This window comes from Ambystoma mexicanum, chromosome 9, assembly GCF_040938575.1.
Source record: "Ambystoma mexicanum isolate Mex_15411 chromosome 9, UKY_AmexF1_1, whole genome shotgun sequence".
In the NCBI taxonomy this organism is placed as follows: Eukaryota; Metazoa; Chordata; class Amphibia; order Caudata; family Ambystomatidae; genus Ambystoma; species Ambystoma mexicanum.
In genome coordinates this window covers 710,553,333-710,572,651 of record NC_090931.1, presented here as the reverse complement: position 1 = coordinate 710,572,651, position 19,319 = coordinate 710,553,333, and the positions used below count along the sequence as shown (strand labels likewise).

General features: G+C 43.2%; 1 protein-coding gene across 2 annotated transcripts in view; it reads left to right on the top strand.

Annotated features, from left to right (window-relative positions):
* Positions 1-19,319, top strand: part of C9H2orf80 (chromosome 9 C2orf80 homolog) — a 142,080-nt gene that overhangs the window by 106,031 nt on the left and 16,730 nt on the right. The window contains exons 7-8 of one of the 2 annotated variants that reach the window (XM_069615602.1): positions 16,541-16,628; positions 18,619-18,725. The exons of the other annotated variant lie outside the window; for it this stretch is intronic. Of the exons in view, the coding sequence (XP_069471703.1) occupies positions 16,541-16,628; positions 18,619-18,725 (195 nt within the window). The remainder of the gene's footprint in view (positions 1-16,540; positions 16,629-18,618; positions 18,726-19,319) is intronic. 2 annotated transcript variants of the gene reach the window in all.

Here is a 19,319-nt window from a genome sequence, read left to right as displayed (position 1 = left end):
AACTCTCTACCTCCAGGGCCTGGCCCAGGAGTATCTCATAGGGAGGCAGCATTTCAGCAGCCAGGTAATGGTCCCAAGATGGACCATTACTGGGTGGGCTGGCCTAAGCCAGCCCACCAATCGCAGCACAGAGTAACACACAAAGGGTACTGGTGGCCAGCCAATCGCCAACAAAAAAACAGGTCCACTCAAACTGTGAGAAGGGCATGTCTTGGGCTGGAAGTCAAGCTAACCTGATTGAAACCCCTTTTAGTAGTTGTAGGGGCGGGCTCGGTAGGAGGCCACACCAGAACAGCACTTTTAGGCCTGCCTCCACACAGACAAAGGGATGGCCCAAAATAAAATAGCTAGGAGCAGAGCTTAAAACATGTGTCAGTATCCCAACGGCTACTGCACTGGTGCATTGAGCTGCAAATGTAGTAAAATTGACTCCACCCATGATGTAGCCAAAACTAAGTTACAGCGGCACTAGCCTACACTACAATACACTTCCAGCGGGACACACCTCAGAATCAAAATAGGATGCTTGTAAAGCACCCCTCCCTGGTAGCCATGTAGGGTTGCAGGGATGAAAGGGCTTCAGTAGGAGTCTCTCTGTACATAAAAGATAAGTCGGAAAAAATGGGCAACCGGGAGCGAAAAAGCAAAACTTGTAGGGATCACAAAAAAGGGAAAAGAGGGACCAAAATGGAATTCTGCCCTAGCTGGGGTCAATGGCCAGCTTTTTGAGTTCTGCTTAGGATTCCGGTCAATTGGCTGCAATTGAGGGGTATGCCTTTCAAAACATCACTTTTACAAGGACAGCAGTAACAGTGATATGATTTCATTGTGTGCTGTGTCAAATGGTGAAATATAGCCTTAACCGCGTATTAAATCCAGTGCTGAAATTGTGAGCACTCGCCTACTGCTCCTCACTCTTGCAATGTTTGGTCGTGGTTCGCAGTCAGGAAAGATGCAAGTCACAGCCGTATTGTTTATGAACATATGTTATTTACGCTAATACGTTTGTAACCTCTTAATACAGAGTGTTACTTGAGCAGCCCGCCAGGTTGCTGTGGATACCAGTCATGTCTACAGTAGGTGTTTGATGTGATCTTTTGTAAATACATTTCAGAAGTTATGTAGTCCTTAATTTATGGTGTTTGCCGCCATCGTATGGATAATGTATGAAGTACAACACACAATATACGTGGGCTCCTTTTAAATATTTCAAAGTGGAACTAGAGCTTCCAAGAGAACGCTATTTTAGTATTTATCTCATCAGGTCTTCCATTTCTTTTAGTGGCAGAGCGCCAACCAAAACGACCAGGAACAGGAGGCGAAAGGGGAGATAGAGAGAGAAAGCGGCCCGAGGCAAGTGCTATCTGCTTCGGAGAGGCGTGTGTTTGTCTATTTGGGATGGAGTTAGAAGGCGGAGGGTCAGGGAGTAGGGAACAGTCACCATTGTGGTGGGGTAGGTTCCCATCCAGATTGGGGTCTACCCACCAGATGAATAAGCACACGGAGACAGGGTAGTGTTACATCTAGGCCCCTGTGCGTACTATCGATGTAGCATGGGCAACCTCCTTTTATTCACCAAGTGACTCCGTACGTCATGATTGCTTAAAGGGGCATACACCACATTCCTCCTTTTTCATGAACAAATGGTAACAGGTGCATCCAGACCTTTGTTCCAGCATCGAACTGTGTCACGCAAACCCAACGTGTCTAACGGGAGATGTTGACTTCAAAGTCATTCAGATACCCCGGTGGCCTGCAGCAATCTCTTACAGGGTAGCGTCTTCTACTCTCCTCACCTTCCCTGAAACATGCCACCTCCTTGATCAGCCGGGCCATTCTCGTCGTCGATGGGCCTCGTGTCTCTATGTTGGACCCTTCACCTTCAAGCTTTGGCCACTGCGGGGATACCTGTTGTTTGGGGATTGAGTGCTCTTTCTCCTATTGATCTCACCACCCTCCGGAAGAAGATGGCATTTCTTGTCACTGTGGTCTTGCCACCTGAGCCGGTGACCATTGTCCCTTTAGTGTTTATCACTTCCATCGGGTTAGGCTCATGAGGTAGGTCCCTCTTGCCTCTCAGGTTTCTGGCACGTACTAGTACCGTATCCTCTACCTCCAGATGTCGATCATGCAGTCCTCTCTGGGTGTTTTCCCTTTCATTTGCTCTTCTTCGTTCGTGTACCCATCCTTCATCAATCACCCCAGGGATGCGACCTGAATGATCTGGTAGCAACCCTCTGGGGCACCGCTGGAAAAGGGCTTCTGCTGGCAGTACTCCGGTCGAGCAGTGGGACTAGTGTGGTATTCCGACAGGAATTGGTATAGTGCCCGTCGTTCGCATTCACCCTGACCATGTGCAAGGCAGAATATTTTATCTAGTGTCCTCATCAACCGTTCCACCTCACCATTCTGTCAGGGCCAGACCAGTGTTATTTTCCGGTGATGTATTCCCAATCCACGGAGGTACACAGAGAGATCCCTCTGCTCTGAAATGGCGGGCCATTAGCTGTGCATGTTTCCTCTGGGGGTCCGTGGGTGGCGAACACCATCTCCAGAATAGGTAAGGACATCCTCAAGGGAGGTGGACTCCACAAACTCTACCTCTGAGTATCTCGACCACTGGTCCACCAGCACCAGAAAATGGGTGTTGCAACAGGTAGAGCCGAAGTCCATGTGTACTGTTCCCCAGGGGATGTTCCTCCGGTCCATGGACTCTATGTAGGGTTCTCTCTGGTGGGACGGTGCTCTAGGCCTGTAACCAGACCTTCATTCTGAGTCAGGCCTTCGTTTGGCTACCCATCGGATGTCCTCTCTGAGCCAACTTTGGTACACGTGGTTCTAGACTGGAGGGGATGACCATTCTCGAACCCCTCAGGACTACTCCGTTGTCCAGAAACGTCAGTTCGGAACAGCACCCGCCACATTTGTGCCAACACTCTTTATGCATCTTCGGTGCATCTGTTCAGTTCTCCAGGACACGATTCCAATCTCCTCAGGACCTTTGTGATTGCAGTAGTCAGAGGCACTCATCTTTTGCTGATGCCTCCTGTATCCCTTTGCATTGAGATGAGCTCGGAGGGGCTGGGCCTGCTCTACTGTCCTTGCAAATGCCTTGCCGGTGAAATGGATTGGGGAGGCTGGACCTGCACTCACTATCGCAGTGCAGCCGGGGCTGTGCCTCTATGGAACGGCTCAGAAGGTGACCAGCTTGCACGCGTGGTGAGGGAGTAGGAGCACTGCTCCCAGCGGAGCAAAGCAGGTTCACAACTGTCTGGACTAGCTCCAACACAGCAACCGCTTCGTCGCCAGTGTGGTGGGATAAGTTCCAATCCAGATTGGGGCCTACCCAACAGATGAATAAGCACACAGAGACAGGGTAGTGTTATAACTAGGTCCCCATGTGTCTTTTTATTCACCCAGCCTCATGACTCCGTATGTCACAATTGTTTGAAGGGGCATACACCACAACCATTTTTTACGAGCATATCACGTCATTTAAAAGACTTTTTTCAAAGTCATTTTGGTCGTGCACTTTGGCTCTACCAGAATTTGATCGGTGTTTTTATGGGTATATGTGGGGTTAGGAAAGTAGGAGAGTGGGGGTAGGGTGTGGGAGGTGGGGGGTAGAGTGTGGGAGGGATATGGGGTAGTATGAAGGGTTTGGGTGGGACCCTCTAAAATACAAGCAAAATTGGTTGAATTCTGGTCGAGCAAAAATCTATGATCAAAATGAAAGGGATAGTTTTTTAAAATATTTTTAAAAATTTTATTAAGAATTGATTTAGTTAACAATCAACTTTTTCAATTATAGCATTAGTACTTAAACATGTTGTTGATATCAGCTTATCTCAATCCAATCATTGATAACAAACATATTAGATAACATGATTTTTAAAGATATGGATACATTTGTAAAAACATTTCAACTTGAGCACTAAGTATTAAAATGTATAAAATTGACTAAAAGATACAGGGTGAAAAACAGCTTAAACAGGCACTTTGTTATCCGCAGGTTGGAGATTGAGTTTGACTACAAACTTAACTATGTCAATTATTAAGCTGGTTTTAGAAGCGTAAAAAATTTCATTCCACATCTGTTCCTTTGTTAAAATGATTCTGTGCTTAAAGTGTTTAAACAAATGATTTTCCCTTAATTCAGATAAAGACTACATTCGATTAGTAGATTCATCATAGTTTCGTGTTGAGTTTCCAATTTACAGAATCTACATATAGGAGAAACAGTCAGCCCCCTATCATATGATGCCATTTTTACATTGGTTGGTAACAGATTTCGTCTAAATCTTAAAAATGTATCAGCATAGGCTCTATCTGGGTATGCTTGTATGTAAATTGGAACCTCGTTCAAGAGCTTCTCTGGAAATGCTCCTAATTTTAACGCTTGATAATTCGCACACGTTTCTCTCGTATCAATCCAATCTTTCCTATACAATTTAAGTTTCGCTTTGCCCGGAGCTTCTAATAGTAAGTCTACAGTAGCATCTAATAGCATATCTAAGCATTGTTTCTTCCACTTTGTTAGGGAGTTAGAAGATGGATTCTTTAGAAGTTGTTTTAGTACAGGAAATACATTTTTTGTGGCGTCTGACGATAGGAGCACTTTTTTATACAGGGCCAGCATTGACCAATTTACAGCACTTTGCAGGGATATTAGGCCCATTTCATGACGTATTAGAGCAATTGGGATGCTCTGCGGTACTGGTGATATTGTTTTCCAGAATATACCTTCAAGGGAGTCCCATCTTACCTCTTTAATCAGTAACTTGGTCTGTGCACCGTAAGTTATGATGGGCATGGCCTTTTGTAAATAAAACATACGCACTGGCAATAAAGAGAATCTTACGTATTTGTGATGGATGGCTTTGGCCTGATTCGCAATCATTCTCATTCTTATCGTCAATTCTTCTTTGTAAGGATAGGCTTGGGGATGAACATTCAAATTTACTCCTAGATATTTGTACGATGTGATTTGTGCCAGATTTTTGTTGGCTAATTTCCAATTGAAACTGAATTTGTGCTTTTTGTTGGGTGCGTTAAACACCATAATATTGGATTTTTTTTGTATTAATGCTTAGGTTGCTATCTTGAGCAAAATAGGTGAGAGCAGTTATTTTTCTGTTTAAGCCAAGCAGGGTTCTATAGAACAGGACTAAGTCGTCGGCATATAGTAAGTACGGAATGTCATGGTTACCGAGTCGCGGAGAGAAAGATCGCGTGTTAGACAGGGCTTTATAAAAATCAGAAATGTAAAAATTAAATAAAATAGATGCAAACGGACAGCCCTGTTTCAAGCCCATGTTAGTTTCGATGGGTTCCGAGAGAGCACCATCAGTTGTTAATTTTATTTTGATTGATGTATTAACATAAAATTGTTGAATTAAGTGAAAAATGTATCGAGGACAGTTGGCTTTATCAAGTTTTTCCCATAGTGTATTTCTAGAAACCGAATCACAGGCTTGTTTAAAGTCAACCAGGGCGATGAAAATCGGGTATTTTTTCCTGATAGCATCGTTCTTAATGGCCGCAATAATGAGCAAATTTAGAGCCGTTCCAATGCCTGGGACAAATCCTGATTGAAATGGATCCATTAGGTCATACTGGATCAGCCATTTGGTAAAGTTACGGAGGATAAGCCTTGCTATGATCTTCCCAGGTACATCTAGTAGTGCAATGGGTCTGTAATTGCATGTGTCTAGCCTGTCACCTTGCTTAAAAATAGGAATGACAATTGCCGATTGCCACGACGGCGGTATTATGGTAGACTGTAAGATGTTTTGGAATATTGTATTCAACAGTCCCGCCCATGCTTCAGGATTTGCTTTAAGGATGAAATTTGACAGCATGTCGGGGCCCGCAGCTCTAGATGAGCTTAGTTTATTTTAATATAATGACAATGTCCAAGATGTCAAATTTTAATTCTGATAGATCAGGTGGCTCTTGGAGAAGTTGTAGGTCAATAGTGTCGTTAAATAGTACATTTTGATAGAATATACTCCACGATTCTTCATTGATACCATTCAACTGCGTAGAATTATGTGCTTTTCTAGAAGTTGAATTTATGGTCTGCCATATCTGAGTTGCGGATTTGTTCAGTAAGGCTTTAAACATAGTTTCTGCATCATTTTGTTTTTGAATATGTAGGATCTGTTTGATTTTATTTTTATATTTTGTTTTTAAGGATGTTTTCAAGGCAGAGTTGGCATTCCGAGGTAAGACTCTTATAGTTTTTCGGAGCTCTCTTTTTAAATTAGTGATTTCAATGTTTGGTCTATGTTTGTATACGAGCGTAGGTTTCCAATTATTTGCGTTATTTTGAGCTATGATCTGAATGTGATAATTATAAAACAACTGTATATGTTGGGGATCAGCATTAGTTGTAGATTCAACTTTGGTTTGTAAGAATTGAATAGATTTTGCATTCCATTTGATACGGTTCTTAGCTGAATTAATTTCAATGGAACCTTGAAAGTAATTTTCTGATCTAGTTTGGAAGGGGAGCCACTGTACTTCGAGTATGTTGTGATCACTTGCCTTGGTGGAAATGACTTCGAATTCTTGTACCAGTCTATTAGCGTGACTTGAAAAAAAATGTAATCAAGTACAGAATGAGGGACGCTCTAGACCAAGTCGGTTGTGGCGGAGAATCGCGTTTAGAATTGCCATTAAGAACATAGAACTGCCTTATGTCCATCAAAGCCTTCCATTTATCCACTCTAGGGTGTTTAGCTCTCTTAGAGGAGTTTTCTAGATCCATGTTAAAATCACCAGCAATAATGGTTATAGCGTTGTTGGTATTTAGAAGGATATTGTCTAGTAATTCTTCTATTTTGTTGAAAAAGAGAGGTTCAGAAGGAGACAAGGGGTTCCAATAGATATTTATTACTGTTGTCATAGGAAGGAAAGGGTAATTTTTATTTTTAGTTCGAATGGTGCCAGGTTGAATGCCGTGATCAGGAGATGGTAAGGCTTCCATGTATAATTGAGAGTCAAGGCGAACTGCCATTAATAGACCTGCAGCTGGTCTACCTTTGGCCTGTTTAGAAGCGGGAACAACAAGGATCTGGTGATCTGGCCAAACTGGAGGAGTAGTCATCCACATTTCCTGGAGTAAGACCAGATCATATTTATCCAATTGAGTATTTATTGAGTTCAGTAAATGTGAGAAACCTTGTGTATTCCACGAGGCCATTGAGCAAGTGCGCAGGTCAATTGTCTCCGCCAGCTAATGGCTGTTTGCTGTTTTTGCAGTTGCTAGCCACAACCATTTAGAGATTGGATCAGGTGCTACAGGTGCAACTGACTGTTTGCAATTGCAACCAGAGTTCGATCCCCCTTGTTGGAACTTTCGCTGCTTTTATCACCCCGTGCCATGTTTGTGACAGCAGTGGATGTGTCTGTTTGGCTCGGCTTTGGACGATTTACTATTTCTAGAGCTAAGCCATTGTCATAAAGGAGGTGGCTCTGTTGCCAGATGTAATTCCTGATTATTAGTGAGGGTATTTCAATGTCAACGGTGTCATGGTATGCTGGTTTTGGGTAAGAAACTCGTTGGATGTCATCGGAATTGATGTGTCGTAAGGCAGGAATGCACTGGAACACAGTCATTAAAGTGACTCTGCTAGGAAATGGGTCAGAATGAATTCTGTCAATCATTGTTATTCTTATATTAGATTTGTCCAAGTTCTCCTCTGGGGTCAAATTCCCAGTTTACAAAGATTGCGACTGTTCAGGCTCTCGGACAGGTGGACATAAGATAGATATTTGGGGAGCAGAGTTAATTTTATCCTTTTGTCCAGTTGACACCGAGATGGGGGAAGTTGTAAAAGGAGTTCTTTGAATTAGGTTGTTTCGTTTTTGTTCAAGGGTTTTGAAGGGAATACTGAAGTTATTTAGATTCACACAGAACTTGGGGCTATGATTCGTTTGAATTGAATTTGGATCGTGCAAACTTTGATGAACAACATCAGCATTTACATCATTATTGTGCGAGTATACAGACATATTCATTAGTTCATCTTGAGTAACCAAACTCCCAATGTTGGGGCATTTGACTTCCGAAACAGTTTTATCAACAGAAGGGATAACAAGAGCTTCAAGTGTCTTACCTGGGACGTCAGCCTGGTCGGACGTAGCCGAAGGCCCAACTGCTGGAGCCATTAGCGCGGGGGCCTCGGCAACAGCAGGGGCAGGGTTTTGTCATTATTGCTTGAAGTTGAAAGGTTAGCAACAAATGCCTTTGTTTTAGATTTTTTATTTTTCTTTGAGACTGGGATGTTCTTTGACTTTTTTAAATTGCTGGGCTCATTGGAGGTATTCAATTCTCCTCTCCACACAGCCGTTTGCTTACGATTTTGTCTTTTTTTCCTCTGCATCTTCTGAGATTGGCGACAAAAGACGTCGTAAAGCGGCGGGTCGACCTTGGCACGGGGAGAGGATTCGATTGTAATTGCTTGATTTTTGGCAATGGGACTATTGTCATTGCATTCTAGATCGGAGGGAGATGGCCTCGGATTCTCAATTGAGGGATTCATTTCTTCAATCACTATCGCGTCGCAAGAATGGGACACTGGAAGCTCTTGCTGATCATCATTCAAAGATGCATCAATTTGGTCAGTTTGTGGTAAAGCTGTCAGATTCCATGCCAACCAATCGACCTTGTTAGTAAGCATCGTCATTTGGTTCCCTTGGGTCATAGCCTTCATTTCCAATATTCCAAAAATTTTGGTTAGGGCTAGAATGGATGTGTTAATGGCATTTAGTGCTGTGTCAAGCACAAGATTGGGAACAGGAGGGAACCCGAATGAGGACCTTGCTAGAGGTTTGGCATATGATAGAGGAAGGGATGTGTTAGAGTAGGGTGAAGAAATGATGTCATTTGGACGATCTGTGGGGTATAGTTCTTGTGATATAGATAGTCTGTGGTCGACTGACCCCTCAGCATCCTCCTTGTAGTCTAAGGTAGGATTAGTGGATATTGCTTGAGTTGAGTGCGCAACAGGACATATAGGATCAGACGGTAAACCTAATGTCGGTAGCGGATGCGCAGTCTGCATCATAGATTCAGCAGCTTCAGGCTGAAATGTCAGTCCTCTCAAAATTTCAGCGTATAGGGGTTGAGGAGTGGGTGAAATCATGGATTGTGAGCGAGAGATGTTATGCTCAAACTCTGAATCCCGACAGGAGACAGATGTGACTACACAGGGATCCTCATTTCTATGAATATGATCAGTGTCATAGGATGCCATAGTGTGGTCTGAAAGAAATTGAATCAGCGGAGCAGCGTTTCGCGGGATTGGCAACTGAATGGGCGACTTGCATGTGCCATGTGGGAGCTGAGTTGGCAACATGGAAGCGGGAGGTCTAGTAGGAAGGGACCCCAAGGAGGCTAAGTGGAAACCAGGGTGTATGTTTAGGGGCATCCTCTGATAACAGAATGGAGGAGGAGGCATGCCAGCAGCAAGCCTCATCATTGTAGAATAACAAGCCCTTTTTTTTTTCTTTTTTTGGTATCTGGTGTGTTAAGCAAACAGAGCTTGACTCCTTCGTAGGGAAGGTTCCACTGATTGATGGAGCAGTGCGCGGGTCAGGTAAGAGAAGTTGAAAAGATTACACAATTAGATTTAGATATGTTCGTTTAAGATTGTCCACGAACTGGAAACGTGCGTGAAAAGCCTTCAGTTTGAGCAGATGGTTCAAGAGCAGACACGGGGGGTTTCAGCAGGCCTGCAGGAGACGGTGAGATTAATAGCTGCTGGGGTGAATTTAGACAAAGCTCTTGAAAAGTAGGGCAAAGGCAAAATCGTCAAACCCCTGAGGATAGCAGCTGATTTCTTGGAAGAAAATGTGCGCGAGCTTGTCAGCCTCGAAGCACTTTCATAATACTTAGCAGCACGGTTGACAGCATTGAGTCCCCTAGGGCTGAGATGGGCACACCCTTGAACACCAACTTAGCTAGAGTTGGTTCAGCTGATTGAAGTTAGTTTTAGGGAGTTATAGGTACACCAAGACACGGCGATATACGCCGGGTGAAAACAGGAAACAGATGTAAAAGGGAGAACGCCGATCAGCACCAGAGTCTTAGAGAAGGACGGGGAGAGGATAGCGTACAGGGCGGGGAAACAGGAAGGGGAGGCAGACACTTGACAAAAGAGATATCTACTAGAAGGATAGAGGAAAGTCCAGAGGTAAGCCAGGAACAAGTATAGGCAGAAGTAGAGAGAAAGACAGACAGAAGACGACAGTGAACAGCGGACAGCAGACAGTACTCGTCGGTACTCGCTTCTGGTGCGTGCGCTCTGGTGTGCGCGGGATGTTGATTTATAGGCGGGTCACATGAGCAGTGGGCGTGGCTAATGGACAAGAAGAAAATATACAGTTAAAGCTTGTTGTTAGCTTGTTCTTAGGTTCATAAAGTTCATAGATGTTCATAAGAGTCTTTAAGTTCCAAGTGGCAGGTAAGAGGAGCGTGGTAGTTATACCCAAGTTAAAGTTGCAGTATAGTAATGCCGTGTTTATCTGGGCAGCGTGGGAAGCAGAACAGCAGACAGTACTCGCTTCTGGTGCGCACGCGCTGGTGCGTGCGGGATGTTGATTTATAGGCGGGTCACGTGAGCAGGGGGCGTGGCCAAGTTAAAGTTGCAGTATAGTAATGCCGTGTTGATCCGGTGGATAGTTCACTCTAAAATTTTATTGGCTCAAAAGATGGGCCATGATCAAAAATATATATAAAAAATATTTTTAAACAAAGTTCCTATGTAAGGTTTGGGCAAATGAGGCTCAAACTCAAACATTTCAAGCACTAGGAGGCATCCATTTTGTGAAATGGATGAGCCTCCTGTGCTTATGTTAATTTCTGCCCTTGCAGCACTAATGAAGCAAAAGCCAGCCAGCTGTAATACACAAAAATACCAGCAGGTGGCTTTTGTTTCATTATTCAGACTCAAAGCTGAAGCCACAGCAAACATAAATACAACGTTGTTGTATTTAAATATGCTGCGGTTTTCTTTCTATGTTTCCCGGAGCCCGAGAAATGTAGAAAGAAAACCACAGCATTTAGAAATACAACAAAGTTGTATTTCTGACTGCGGCGGCTTCAGCTTGAGTCTCCTGGGCTCACCCAGATCGGGGGAGCCCAGGAGACTCAAAGCTGAAGCCACAGCAAACCTAAATACAACATTGTTGTATATAAAAATGCTGCAGTTTTCTTTCTACGTTTCCCGGAGCCCGAGAAACATAGAAAGAAAACTTCAGCATTTAGAAATACAACAACGTTGTATTTATGACTGCATCGGCTTTCGTTTTGAGTTTCCTGGATGCCCCCAGGTTGGGGGAGCCCAGGAGACTCAAAGCGAAAGCCGCCACATTCAGAAATACAACGCTGTTGTATTTGTTAATGCAGCCTTTTTTAGAAATACAACAACGTTGTATTTCTGACAGCGGCGGCTTTCGCTTGGAGTCTCCTGGACTCCCCCTACCCAGGGGAGCCCAGGAGACTCAAAGTGAAAGCCACTGACCGCAGTCAGAAATACAACTTTGTTGTATTTGTGATTGAACCACAGCAATCACAAATACAACAACGTTGTATTTATAATTGCAGAGCCTTTGCTTTTTGCCTTTAATTTTATGTTTTCTGTGCTTCCCTGAGCTTGGGGAGCACCAAAAACGTAAAATGAAAATGAAGGCAGCCTCCCAAACTCATGTACAGCTCTGCTCTGGCTGCAGTAAGCAAAAGCTCCCAGTAGGGGGCTTTTGCTGCTTGTTTAGTGGCGCCAGGGCAGAGCTTAACATGAGCTGAGGAGGCTGCCTGAAATGGCAAAATGAATGCTCCCATGTAAAAGCTTTGAGCCTCGTTTGCTCAAAAGTTTACATAGGAACTTCCACCAAAATTATGTTTAATGCATGTTTTTCATTATTGCCCATCTGTTGGGGCAATAATATTTTTTAGTGCACTATTCCTTTAAGACTTTAAATTAAAAGTCTGTCAAGCACGTAGAACTGTTTTTGGCGTGTCCATGCATGGCAACACTTTCAGTTTAGAAAATAGGTTTACTTTTTTGTACATAAAACGTTGCTGTTTCTCGACGTTGTCCTCCTACTTTCTCCTTTATTAAATAATAAATCTTTGGTGCACCCAAAGGTTATTATGTATTGGTCTCTCTGTCATATCAAAGGTGTTGTCGTTATGCTAGGCCCGTGTCCACCTCACGGTCAGTTCATAGTTGCCCAGTCTCTGTCAGGCCTCGAATTCTCTCTGTGTCAGATGCATGATTTTTCATTAGCACCCAAGGAACGTCGCCAGGCAATCAGCTGCCAAGGAATCAGGGCTTTATCGCCAGACGAAAGCTTCTGGTCCATGCTGCTGGCTGATGCTGCATCCCTCGGACTTCCCTGGTTCTGTCTTGCCCCTGAATACCCAGATCCCTTCACTAGTCACTGCACATCCTCCGTCCCTCTCTGCTAGCATCTCCCCTATCCGAATATCTCCTGCAAGGCTTCACTCCTTCCCCCTCCTTCACACTTCAATCTGCTTTGTCACACCTGCAGTTCCCTGCCATGGCAATGGAAGAGGGGCTCCACTTGCTCCATTTTGATGCTGGGCATGTTTATTTTTTACAAACACTGACCCTACCATCTGCAAGCTCTGTGGTCTGTATTTCTTTTATCTTTTGACAGACCGCTAGTATCTCTGGTGTTTGACCTGGGGTGCTAAAAGCAATGATGGCACCCCTTTTCTGGTCATAACGGGTGGTAACTGTGATGGAGCATCGCCCAGGTGAGGCACAGATCACAAAAAGACACACACAAAGTGTTTGTCATGAGTCCCGTGCTCTGTCTGGTGCATGCCCAGCAGGTACCCTCCTTTATTGGGTGAACAACACGTGACTCTTACATCACACTGGCCCTTAAAGGGGGCACACCACACTAACGACACGTGGCTCTACTAGTTAATTTAGGCTGCATGCTACTATTAACCAATACAGCCTTTGGAATTTGACATTAATGTTGAATTCAAACTCCCTCTCTAATCTCTGGGTCTCTTCCTGAGGGTTATGCTAATAGGCGATTCATTTAATCGTGTGGTTGTAACAAGCAAGAAATATAACAAGAAGTGACATAGCTCACTGATAATAACTGGACAACATTCTTTTCATCGTTTTAGACATCTTCTGAGTAAACAAAACGTCTCAGCAGAAATGGCATCAGAATGTGAACCAATGAGTCTAGCCCAGTGGGGTTATGCTCCAATCCTATGTATACGCATTGGGAACTGCCATGTTCACACTAATACCGAACCTCTCCTCTTCTAAAATTCTCCAGAAGCAAAATGCAAGAGAGCCTTAGGACCCCTATGGAGTGACATACGCCATACCTATTATATCTTCATATTCAAATCCATAGGCCGTGCGTCTGAATAGCTATATATGGTTCAGAGTTACAAATATTTTAATGTTAGAGTGTTGTGTGAATTGAGCACCAATGCAAGTGTGTATTATGTACCAAGTGATTTAAGCAAACAACCCTCTAATCACAGACATGTTTGCCAAATATGTAAAATTCTGTTGTCATTCTGATGTTTCTAAATGTTCTTGATTTTATTCAAAGCAGCCAGGGACCTTCATTGATTATATTAGTTCCCTTCCACATTCTCAAAGTACTATTTTGAAAGTACTAGTGTCAGGCTCGCACTGGCCTTTAGGGCAATTGGCCGAGGCCCGAACCAAAAACACAAAATGCTGGCATTGGCCTGTTTATTGGGTCAAAGCGGGCCACTTCTTTGGTCAATTTGGGCCAGTTTGATGAGTTAATTCACTCTTCGGCTAATAGTTTTGACCAGTGTTGCTGAATAAATATTCTTTAAAATGCATAATTTGCATCACACTTTATAAGAAAACTCCTGCTTGTTTACTATTCAAACAGTGTCACAAAAGGAATGAATAGCCATTTGCAACTGTGGGCCACTTTTTCATTGATGCCCAGGACAATTTTATGGCCCAGCGCGACCCTGCGTAGGGTACGTCACTGTCCATCTTGAAATGATAACCTTCTATCAGAAGCTCTGTTTATGCTTATTCTAGGTTTTGAGGTGCTTTGCATGGTGAGACAAGTCTAACATTCCTTTTATGACTAAAACATATAATGGAAGCGATTATTAGAAATTGTCATTGTAAAATTTGAAATAGAGCCATTTTACAATTTTAGTACAATTAAAAAATGAAATAATTTCCATTTCGTATGGCTCCTTTAGGAACAAAAAAGGCAAGAAAAACACAGCATTCCACTCACTCAAGATACCCCTTTTTTGAGAGACAAGAGAGTCATAGAGCGCAGAGAGACAGTTAGAGAGATTAAGATAGAGCGATAGAGAGATTGAGAAAGAGAGAGTGAGTGCTAGACCTGTGTTAGATACACTGGGCACAGCAATGTGGTTAAACAGATAATTTCCTTCCTGTTTTTGCATTGTGGTAGGTCTCTTGAGGCCAAGAGAGCGTGGCAATATGACCCACAGCCACTGAACACTGCAGAGGCCTCCTTGTTAGCCAAGTATCCTGTATGTCTTCAAGGTGCTCTGACTGAATGCTTAGATCTGAATGCGTTAATCAAAGACCAAAAGCATTGGCCAAGCTAACAATGCTGGCACTTGTGTAGGCATGGGAAAGGCATTTGCCAGGAACTGCAATAATGGTACTTCCTAGTCATAAGATGGACGCAGCAGGCGAATTGTGTGTGCACCTTGACATGTGATGGCAGTGCCTGGTAAATGCCTATCTAACGCCTATGCAAGAGAAACACGTTTGGCTTTGCCAATACTTGTTGTCAAATGAACTCTGTGGAAGTAATAGATACAGAGTCACATATATCATAGCACCAGGAAATTAGCCCAACGCATCCCAAAATTCGGATATCTGCACACATTGTTATCCATACACAATCATCTCATGCTTCTCAGACTTTGCTGTAGTTACTATAATAAAATAAATAAATAAATCAATAAATAAAATACTAACACTCTGTACTGAATTCATTTTGTTTTGGTATTCACTATATATTTTATCCATGGAGTGGAATATATTGCATGCCACACTCAACCAGCGTGTGCTAAAAAAACTGGAGATTTTGGAGGCGGAAAACCTGGGATTCTCTCATGGTATCGCTGGAGCAGTAATGCAACATGTTGCGAGACACAAAGCTAAAGCCACCACGCACAAAACTGCAATGACAATGAAATTGCCTGCTATCGACCCAATTGCTAGATGCTGTTGCCTCAATGTAATTTCCCAAGAGCTATATAAGGGTACTCAGTCAATTTACCGAAAATAATTCAGAGTGGGACATTTCACCGAAGACCATAATACCGAAAAAACACAGAAAATATTAAATAAATATATATAGGGTAGTGGGGTAAGGGATTAAAATAAGTTGTGAGGGGGTTGGGGTGGTGTTATAAGGGTAGAAAATCAAGCGGTTTGGGGGAAGATCCCCAAATTTAAAAAAGAAACGTTTTTTTTGGTCGCAATGAAATGTACCACACTTCTGTCAGTAAAATCACATATAACCCGCTAGAAGTTGTTGAGCGAGTCATCAAAATAGCCTGAAGAGGAGATGCTGGGGGAAAAAAGATATGGCTTGCTTTGTTTCATGGAAGAAGACATGAACCAGATGAAGGGGAAGAATTTTCAGAAATGATGTCAGTCGCTGCCTAGGAAAAAGGGTTTGTAAGGTCAAGCATCGATTCCAAACTAGAATATATCATGCTGACACCACAGAACCTCGTACTGAAATGTGCACTCAGAAGAAGGCAGAACAAATGATGTTCTGCCCTGACTCCCTGAATACTCTGGTAGTGACACGCACCCATAATATTTCAGGGGAGCATAACAGGACACAATCTTGCATTTCTGATGTCAAGGGAAGCCACCAAACCAGGCCTACTGCCCAAAAGAGATGGTAAAAAGTCAGATCATTTACCCCGTGGCATGGAATGTATTTGGATAGGATAGCTCCAGGGTCGGACTGGGGCATAACACTGTCTCGGGCACCAATGAAATAGTGGTGCACAGTTGCAAATGGCAATTCATTTCTTTTGTGATAGTGTTTGAATAATACCCAAGGGGGAGTTTTTTTGTTAAAATGTGATGCACATTATGCAATTTAAAGAATATTTATTCAGCACAATGGTCAAAACTACTCGCCACATAGTGAAGTAATTCATCAGAATGGCCCAGTTTGGCCCTAAAAGTGGCCCATTTGACCCAAAAAACTGGCCCACACCATAGGCTGGATAGCACTAGTATATGTGTGCTTCACTCTTTAAATGTCAGGGGTGTGGAGTACCCACAGTACAGTTGTGGATATCCGGTTGTCCATGCGCTTTTTGTGATAAACAGAACATCTGCGTGCCTAGTGCTTTGAACCCTCCTCCATCCACAGTCGCTTGAAATGAACAGAAATACACCAAGCAAATAAGAAGACAAAAGCATCGGTGTGGTTTGGGACCTCGCTTTATATAATGCCTTTTTTTCAGGGTTCGAGGAGGCAGCCTTTCAACCTTTCCTTGCATCCCTTTGCCATGCTGAACGCTCCCCAGGCTGCCAAACATGCCTTGAAGCACAGTGAGTATGTCTTCTGTTGTGCGCAGTGACTTCCTGTGTAGCCGAAGCCTCCCGTGTCCACACCACTCTACGATGATCCACACTATAGTCCGTCACCCTGTTCTACACCATGCCAGGTGGATTACATTTCCCTTGGTCCCAACCCTAGGGGCGGGCTTGTTGTGCTGTGTTTTTGTGTTGTTGTGTGGGTTTATAGTATCTTGTAGCTCAACAATCCTTTCTTAAGGGTGCAGATCCTGCAGAAGTGGATATGATCAATATGATGACAACAATGAGGCGAAGTTGGAGGCAGAGGCATCAGCAGTCTGAAGGATGCACGGGAATCAAGTCTTTAACTAGGAAAAGGATCACCCAAAGGGTCATCCTGCATCCATGGTGGTCTTCTATTGGCCCCAAGGAGGCTGTTGGTCAATTAAGCAATGCAAAAGCGGTGATGGCTTGAAGGTTTAGAATTAATCTTAACCTCTGCCATAGCTTAGGGCAACCCTCCAGATCATCGTTCTTCGCCTGCAAAGCCAATGCAGAGAGGAGACAGGCCAAATTAGGCTTGGACCCATCCCAAAAGGGGCAGTCCATCCCAAACTGCATGGTCACATCCCGGGGACACAAAACCTCATCTGCAAGTGACGCCTCAAATTTAGTTTTTCCAAACCGTGTTAGCTTGTTGAAATTACTGTTAAGATATTTTAAGGCTCCTAGTGAACATTTAGGATATCCCTATACAAGACTTTACCAAATTCCAGACACTCAAAACGAAAGGGCATTTCTAATTTAGCAAAACTGGGCCCGGATCAGTCCCAGGGCAGGGTCATGCACTATACGCGAATGGAAAGGTCTCCCAGGAATGATATGAGATAACGTTGATGGTTAAGCTGGATACTGACCACTATATCAGTATTTCTCTTTGTTACAGAAAGTAAAATTAAAAGCTTCTGTGTGCACCCTAAAAACAACTTGCAATGTCAAATCGCAGTGCAAAGTATGCACTGTGCACCGCTCTGTGAATCAGGGCTGGTTCTATGTGTTTGTTGGCAGTGCAAAGCCACTTTGGACCAGTGCAAGGTCGCTTTGCACCACGCTAAAAGTTCCATGAATTAGGCCCTTAATTGGATATACCTTGAATCTGCATATGCAAATAGGGAAAGGCTTTGTGAGTGGCCACAGACTGACAATGCAAATGAGGGACACACCTGCAAGCCAATGAAGCGCACACTGATCTGCAAAATAGGGAGCAAATCACCTTCTACTTTTCTCGCTTGGTGCACTTTGCCCCTTTGCAACTTGATGCAAGCCAGGCCTGGAACTGGGGCAGATATGCAGGGACTATTTCTAGTTTTCTAGCAGCTGTCCCTCTATCATTCTACACCCCTTTTGTTATTATGTGTATCGTATCCAGCAAGGAATTACTCCCTGGACATTTGCTCTTTTTTGCATTACAAGACTAATTTAGCTGAGGTGCCAATGTGTCCTTGTTCGCATGGGATTCTTTGTTAACCGTCATGCCTAGGAGTTTGCACACAGGCGCAAGTGAGGATTTCGTTCGTGGAAACGTTCTCCCGTTTGGGATCAAAATCCCTGTGAATACAGATTCGTCAAGATATGCTCGAACGGCCCAGCATTCCTTTCTTTACAATTGTCATGTATGGCGTTTTACAACACACTTAAATAAAATGCATTAAAACCTTTTGATTGAGTTTGAAGTGCATTATGTTAGAGCCCTACTTATGTTTTGAAAACTCCCATGTTCGGATTTCGGGGGGAGGGAGGCGGCGTTTATGCGTAGTTCTTTAATTTGCCTGTGTGCCTCCGTGATTCTTGATACGTGTCCTATAATTTAGAATTCCAAAAAAGATTGAAACAGAAATATGCAACTAGATATCAGCAGAGAATGTATTTTGTATGTATTTTATTTAAACAAGTGTGTACATATTTAAAATTACTTGTGATCACGTGGTTAAATACATCACAGTGTGTCTTTTTACCCAACAAGGTATCGGGTTACAAAAGGCAACAACACTGAACCAAAATATGGTTGACTCTTCGTCAAGACGAGCAAGTGGCAAGGACAAGGAAGGAACCCAATCTTCTTCAGAACAAGTACGTCCAATCAAAAGTGTGCATTACCTATTATGTTGACCTATCACCTTTATCTCCTAGAGTGTTCAGACGATTCTGCATTTAAAAAAAAAAGTAAAATAACCCTTGGATCTCAGGTGCTCTGAACCTGAAAAATTAGCCTGCAGAGTCTGCCAGATTTTCTATAGTGTTTTTTCAGATCCAAAAAATCTCCTCACTCAACACGTATTAAACCAGCAGGCAACAGCAAGTCAAATGATATAAATAAAATCAGATGGGTCAGAGAGGAGCATCGAAACCTCCCATGGCCTCTGTGGCACTGGCACGTTTATTTTCCTGTCAAAGGACTACTGGAACGATGAAGCAAATCCTCCATCCTTTCTGAGGAGTAATTGTCACCTTGCTTAGGGCACACTTAAATAACGAGTGCTTGAACTTAACAACTTAACAACCAATATCCCAAGAAGAACCTACATGAAATTCTCATGCAACACTTTAAAAACTTAAATATGGCAGTGATAAGTGATAATAAACCTAATAAAACAGCAAACCTATTCCTGTTTAGCCTTAGAATGGACTAACATTTGCTTGCTGGATTGTCGTTTCGGATCCGAC